Consider the following 7,143-nt stretch of genomic DNA (forward strand, 5'->3'; position numbering starts at 1 on the left):
CTACTATGCAAAGCCAAAGCCATTTATCAACAACACCCAGAAACGCAGCCAGCCTCGCTGGGCCCGAGCTCATCTAAGATGGACTGATGCAAAGTGGAAAGGTGTTCTGACGAGTCCACATTTCAAATTGTTTTTGGAAACTGTGGACGTCGTGTCCTCCCAGAACAAAGAGGAAAAGAACCACCCGAATCTTTGTATTCTGTTTTTATTTACCATTTACACAACGTGACAACTTCACTGCTTTTGGGGTTTTGTACATCAAAGCCAATTTTTTTTATGTCGAACTGACTTCACTCCAAATAAATATTGGTATAAACGGATCAAATCACTTCAGTTCATTTCAATCAATCAATCAATCAATGTTTATTTATATAGCCCTAAATCACAAGTGTCTCAAAGGGCTGTACAAGCCACAACAACATCCTCGGTACAGAGCCCACATACGGGCAAAGAAAAACTCACCCCAGTGGGACGTCGGTGAATGACTATGAGAAACCTTGGAGAGGACCGCATATGTGGGTAACCCCCCCCCCCCCCCCCTAGGGGAGACCGAAAGCAATGGATGTCGAGTGGGCCTGACATAATATTGTGAAATTGTGAAAGTCCAGTCCACAGTGGATCCAACACATCAGCGAGAGTCCAGTCCATAGTGGGGCCAGCAGGAAACCATCCCGAGCGGAGACGGGTCAGCAGTGCAGAGATGTCCTCAACCGATGCACAGGCTAGTGGTCCACCCGGGGTCCCGACTCTGGACAGCCAGCACTTCATCCATGGCCACCGGACCTATGCAACTCCCCCTCCCAAGGGACAGGGGAGAAGAGGAGAGAAGAAAAGAAACGGCAGATCAACTGGTCTAAAAAGGGGGGGTCTATTTAAAGGCTAGAGTATACAAATGAGTTTTAAGATGGGACTTAAATGCTTCTACTGAGGTAGCATCTCTAACTGTTACCGGGAGGGCATTCCAGAGTACTGGAGCCCGAATAGAAAACGCTCTATAGCCCGCAGACTTTTTTTTTCCAAGTTTGTAACTTAAGCTCAATTCTTTGGACAACATGATATTTCTTGGACTACTTTTGCGACATTTTAAACAGACCTGAACAGGCACGTACTAAATAGTATTCAATAGTCAAATGTGTCGCATTGTCCTCACCCAGGACTGTCCAGAGGGATCCAGGGATTTCCGCGAAGAGCAGTGCGCTCAGTTTGACGGGGAGGACTTCAAGGGCAACCGGTACACCTGGCTGCCCTATTATGGAGGTCAGACATCCAGAATTACAGCTGAAAATGTCAATAAATTAAGAGAAAATGCTTCGTTCCGTCTCCGGCAGGTGACAACCCCTGTGAACTCAACTGCATGCCAAAGGGAGAGAACTTCTTTTACCGCCACGGCGCCACCGTGGTGGACGGGACACTGTGTCACCCCGGTCGCAGGGACGTCTGCGTGGAGGGAGTCTGCAAGGTGGGGCGTAACGGTTTGCGCTGCCGTCCTCCCCCCGCCCCCTGTCATAATACTTGTGTCCTGACCATGTGTCGCAGCGTATGGGCTGTGACAACAGGCTGGAGTCTCGGCAGCAGGAGGACCCATGCCTGCAGTGCGGGGGCAGGGGACAGTCCTGCTCCCTGGTCAAGAGGTCTTTCTCCACGCAGTATCTGACCCAAGGTATTTGCCCTCGGTCTGAAGGCAGTGAGCCGTCCTACAAACTGAACCGCTGTCTCATCCCCACCAGGCTACAACCAGATGTTCACCATCCCTGCTGGAGCCACCTCCATCAGCATCAGAGAGAACACGCCCACACGCAACTACTTTGGTAAGTGCCCGTGCGGTAGCTCTGGAGTGCTGTTCATTAACGAGTCGTACAAAACTTCGTAAACCGTAAAGGGCGCAAATAGAGGCCTTCGTAAATCGAGGTTCTACTGAATGTGTTTAGTTTTCTTGTTTTGACACTTATTAGATGGTCCGTGGAACTCTGGACCAGCTCTATACTCTGGGTAAGGGTCCTTGAGGGTGCATGGGAGTTTGCCCAACCAGTCTACATGTGCTTTGTGGACTTGGAGAAGGCATTCGACCGGGTCCCCCAGGAAGTCCTGTGGGGAGTGCTCAGAGAGTATGGGGTATCGGACCGTCTGATTGTGGCGGTCCGCTTCCTGTACAACCAGTTTCAGAGCTTGGTCTGCATTGCCGGCAGTAAGTCGGACCCGTTTCCAGTGAGGGTTGGACTCCGCCAAGGCTGCCCTTTGTCACCGATTCCTTTCATAACTTTTATGGACAGAATTTCTAGGCGCAGTCAAGGCATTGAGGGGATCCGGTTTGGTGGCTGCAGGATTAGGTCTCTGCTTTTTGCAGACGATGTGGTCCTGATGGCTTCATCTGGCCAGGATCTTCAGCTCTCACTGGATTGCTTTGCAGCCGAGTGTGAAGCCACTGGGATTAGAATCAGCACCTCCAAATCCGAGTCTATGGTTCTCGCCCGGAAAAGGGTGGAGTGCCATCTCCAGGTTGGGGAAGAGCGCTTGCCCCATGTGGAGGAGTTCAAGTACCTCGGAGTCTTGTTCACGAGTGAGGGAAGAGTGGATCGTGATATCGACAGGCGGATCGGTGCGACGTCTTCAGTGATGCGGACGCTGTATCGATCCGTTGTGGTGAAGAAGGAGCTGAGCCGGAAGGCAAAGCTCTCACTTTAACGGTCGATCTACATTCCTGTCCTCACCTATGGTCATGAGCTTTGGGTTATGACCGAAAGGACAAGGTCACGGGTACAAGCGGCCGAAATGAGTTTCCTCCGCCGGGTGGCGGGGCTCTCCCTTAGAGATAGGGTGAGAAGCTCTGTCATCCGCGGGGAGCTCAAAGTAAAGCCGCTGCTCTTCCACATGGAGAGGAGCCAGATGAAGTTGTTCGGGCATCTGGTCAGGATGCCACCCGAACGCCTCCCTAGGGAGGTGTTTAGGGCACGTCCGACCAATAAGACTGTGTCTACCAGTTGGCCTGGGACTACCTTAGGATCCCACGGAAAGAGCTGGACAAAGTGGCTGGGGAGAGGGAAGTCTGGGCTTCCCTGCTTAGGTTGCTGCCCCAGCGACCCGACCTTGGATAAGCGGAAGAAGAAGATGGATGCATGGATGGATAGATGGTTTTCATTTTTGATGCACTCGACTGGCATTTCTAGCTAGCATGTAACGTGTGTGTGTGTGTGTGGTCAGCCATTAAGAACCTGCATGGAGATTACTACCTGAACGGCCGTTGGTCCATTGAGTCTTCCCGGGCGACAAACATCGCCGGCACCGTGCTTTACTACCAGCGAGGTGCTGAGGGAGACCCTCACACTCCTGAAACCATCATCGGCCGTGGACCCACCACGGAACCTCTCGTTGTGGAGGTAAGAGCATCTCCTCAAGAGGACTCATGGGAACTGTTTGGGGATTTAGGTTTTTTTCCCCTGACAGCTGATCAGCCAGGAGCACAACTCAGGAGTGCAGTACGAGTTCTACGTTCCCGTGGGACACCTCAGGGAGGGATACACCTGGCGCTTCGGCTCGTGGTCCGCCTGCAGCACAGAGTGTGGATCAGGTTGGAGACCCGCACTGAAGAAACTCTCCTTAATTCTTGTTGTGGTTTCTTCAGTCGTGAAAGTTGTCACCCTGCCCCAGGCTACCAGTCTCGAAATGTCTTCTGCAACATGGACAACGAGGCCTCCCCCGACTACCTCTGCGCCTCTCTGGCTCGGCCCGAGAGCAACAGAACCTGCAACGCACAAGCCTGCCCCTCCACCTACAGGTGCGCATCTTCTCTGCAGACATTTATACATTATTCAGACACTCGATGATATTATTACGAGTGAATATTGGAACAACAACCCAAGGTGAAGATTTTTTATTTCACCTCAGAAGCGTAAAAAATCAAGATCAAGAGATTTACCATGTGGAAGAGTTCAAGTACCTCGGAGTCCTGTTCGCGAGTGAGGGAAGAGTGGATCGTGAGATCGACAGGCGGATCGGTGCGGTGTATCGATCCGTTGTGGTGAAGAAGGAGCTGAGCCGGAAGGCAAAGCTCTTAATTTACTGGTCGATCTACGTTCCCATCCTCACCTATGGTCATGAGCTTTGGGTTATGACCGAAAGGACAAGATCACGGGTACAAGCGGCCCAAATGAGTTTCCTCCGCCGGGTGGCGGGTCTCTCCCTTAGAGATAGGGTGAGAAGCTCTGCCATCCGGGAGGAGCTCAAAGTAAATCCGCTGCTCCTCCACATGGAGAGGAGCCAGATGAGGTGGTTCATGCATCTGGTCAGGATGCCACCCGAACACCTCCATTGGGAGGTGTTTAGGGCATGTCCGGCCGGTAGGAGGCCACGGGGAAGACCCAGGACACGTTGGGAAGACTATGTCTCCCGGCTGGCCTGGGAACGCCTCGGGATCCCCCGGGAGGAGCTGGACCAAGTGGCTGGGGAGAGGGAAGTCTGGGCTTCGACCTCGGATAGGCGGAAGAAAATAGATGGATGGATGGAGATTTACCAGTAAGAAACTACTCGTTTCTTCTCAGGCAAGTTAGTTTCTTCTCCACAGACAGCCAGTGCTGGGCAGTAACAAGCTACATGTAGCTAAGCTACGTAGCTTAACTACATTTTTTAACCACGAGGTAGCTTACATCAAAGCTGCAAGCTACAAAGAAAGAAAATTGACTGCGAACCCAGGCCAAAAAAAAAATCCAATGACTTGGATGAACAAGAACATCCGTGATGATTGGTTGGTGTTCCTACGATGAGTCGCAATTGGCTAAGGTGAGGGCCAAACATTACAGACTGGCCAATCAGAGGCAAGATAAGGCGGGTCTTTGAAACTAGTAAACAAAATCATACCACTCATGTCACCTACTCAGTGGCCTAGTGGTTAGAGTGTCCGCCCTGAGATCGGTAGGTTGTGAGTTCAAACCAAAGACTATAAAAATAGGAGCCTCTACCTCCCTGCTTGGCACTCAGCATCAAGGGTTGGAATTGGGGGCTAAATCACCAAAAATGATTCCCGGGCGCGGCCACCGCTGCTGCCCACTGCTCCCCTCACCTCGCAGGGGGTGATCAAGGGTGATGGGTCAAATGCAGAGAATCATTTTGCTACACCTAGTGTGTGTGTGACAATCATTGGTACTTTAACTTAACTTCAACATGACGACAAGGGAGTCCGAGACAGAGGGACGCTTCAAGCTGACCACTCCAAAAAAAAAAAAGGAACATACCTGAAAATGTCAGAGGAATTCTCTCCCACGGATGAGATTTTTCATTTAGTAATGAAGACGACGTGCAGGAAACCCACAACAATGCGAGTCCTTGGCCAAAACCTTAGTCTTCAGTTGTAGACCACAATCACAACTGCTCTCTTCATCTAAGGCCGGGTCCACACCAACACGGAGAGTTTCTAAAACACATATTTGGGGTTAAAACGATCTCCATCCACACGGAGTGTCTACACACAAACGCATACACCTCGTAATTAGCGTTTGTCCCGTACTATAAAAACAAAAGAAGTGTAACAACGGACTTCCTTCTCAGCTGGAAAACCGGTCCGTGGAACGCCTGCTCTGTTACCTGCGGCGCGGGCAAACAGGTGCGCAGCGTGCACTGCAGCTACCGCGACGGATCGGCGCCCCGCACCGTGCAGGACACTTACTGCGGCCAGTACTCCCAGGCTCCGGCGGCCACGCAGAACTGCAACCTGCACCCGTGCGACGACCATCAGGCTTCAAGACCGAACAAGGTACGAGGCAACCACTTCCTGTTTTCTTTGGTGTTGATTGGGTTTACCCCTTGAGTCACCATTTTTTCCCCCCCCGTCTTCCACTCCCGTATATGTGTTGGTTTGGGTCTAAACCAGGCGTCCCCAAACAAACCAAAGCATGGTTTGTTTGGCATTGTTTGTTTATTTGTTTATGTTGTTTCATCAACATGCTTTTGGACGATGTCAGGTTGTGACGTTGATTTGACCGTTGAATTTTGGTCATTTCCCAACCGATATTCTACAACACAAATACAATGTTGGAACAACATGCTTTTTGACAACGTTTAATCAATGTTGGGTTCTGAGGTTGGTTTGACCATTGAAATTTGGTCATTTTCCAACCAATATTCTACAACACAAATACAACATTAAAACAACATGCTTTTTGGCAATGTTTATTCAATGGTTGTGACGTTGATTTGACATTGAAATTTGGTCATTTCCCAACCAACAACGTGGATCCAAGGTTAGACATCACCTTTTACAAGTACACCTGAAAGTCTGTTCTAAAGGACGTGTATGTATAATCAACATAGTTTCAATGTCTAGTGCAGGGGTCACCAACGCGGTGCCCGCGGGCACCAGGTAGCCCGTAAGGACCAGATGAGTAGCCCGCTGGCCTGTTCTAAAAATAGCTCAAATAGCAGCACTTACCAGTGAGCTGCCTCTATTTTTTAAATTGTATTTATTTACTAGCAAGCTGGTCTCGCTTTGCCCGACATTTTTAATTCTAAGAGAGACAAAACTCAAATAGAATTTGAAAATCCAAGAAAATATTTTAAAGACTTGGTCTTCACTTGTTTAAATAAATTCATTAATTTTTTTACTTTGCTTCTTATAACTTTCAGAAAGACAATTTTAGAGAAAAAATACAACCTTTAAAAATGATTTTAGGATTTTTAAACACAAATACCTTTTTACCTTTTAAATTACTTCCTCTTCTTTCCTGACAATTTAAATCAATGTTCAAGTACATTTATTTTTTTTATTGTAAAGAATAATAAATACATTTTAATTTAATTCTTCATTTTAGCTTCTGTTTTTTCGACAAAGAATATTTGTGAAATATTTCTTCAAACTTATTATGATTAAAATTCAAAAAAATTATTCTGGCAAATCTAGAAAATCTGTAGAATCAAATTTAAATTTTATTTCAAAGTATTTTGAATTTCTTTTAAAATTTTTGTTCTGGAAAATCTAGAAGAAATAATGATTTGTCTTTGTTAGAAATATAGCTTGGTCCAGTTTGTTATATATTCTAACAAAGTGTAGATTGGATTTTAACCTATTTAAAACATGTCATCAAAATTCTAAAATTAATCTTAATCAGGAAAAATTACTAATGATGTTCCATAAATTCTTTTTTAAATTTTTTCAAA

General features: G+C 47.7%; 1 protein-coding gene across 4 annotated transcripts in view; it reads left to right on the plus strand.

Annotated features, from left to right (window-relative positions):
- LOC133640987 (papilin-like) overlaps window positions 1-7,143 on the plus strand; it is a 47,297-nt gene that overhangs the window by 19,956 nt on the left and 20,198 nt on the right. For all 4 annotated transcript variants that reach the window (XR_009824242.1, XR_009824244.1, XR_009824243.1 and 1 more), the window contains exons 5-12: window positions 1,155-1,257; window positions 1,329-1,459; window positions 1,537-1,660; window positions 1,728-1,808; window positions 3,199-3,374; window positions 3,442-3,565; window positions 3,646-3,772; window positions 5,539-5,743. Coding sequence is in view for 1 of the 4 variants with exons in the window: in XM_062034750.1 (XP_061890734.1) it covers window positions 1,155-1,257; window positions 1,329-1,459; window positions 1,537-1,660; window positions 1,728-1,808; window positions 3,199-3,374; window positions 3,442-3,565; window positions 3,646-3,772; window positions 5,539-5,743 (1,071 nt within the window). In the remaining 3 variants the exon portion in view is untranslated. The remainder of the gene's footprint in view (window positions 1-1,154; window positions 1,258-1,328; window positions 1,460-1,536; window positions 1,661-1,727; window positions 1,809-3,198; window positions 3,375-3,441; window positions 3,566-3,645; window positions 3,773-5,538; window positions 5,744-7,143) is intronic.

Source organism: Entelurus aequoreus, linkage group LG23, assembly GCF_033978785.1.
Source record: "Entelurus aequoreus isolate RoL-2023_Sb linkage group LG23, RoL_Eaeq_v1.1, whole genome shotgun sequence".
NCBI lineage: Eukaryota > Metazoa > Chordata > Actinopteri > Syngnathiformes > Syngnathidae > Entelurus > Entelurus aequoreus.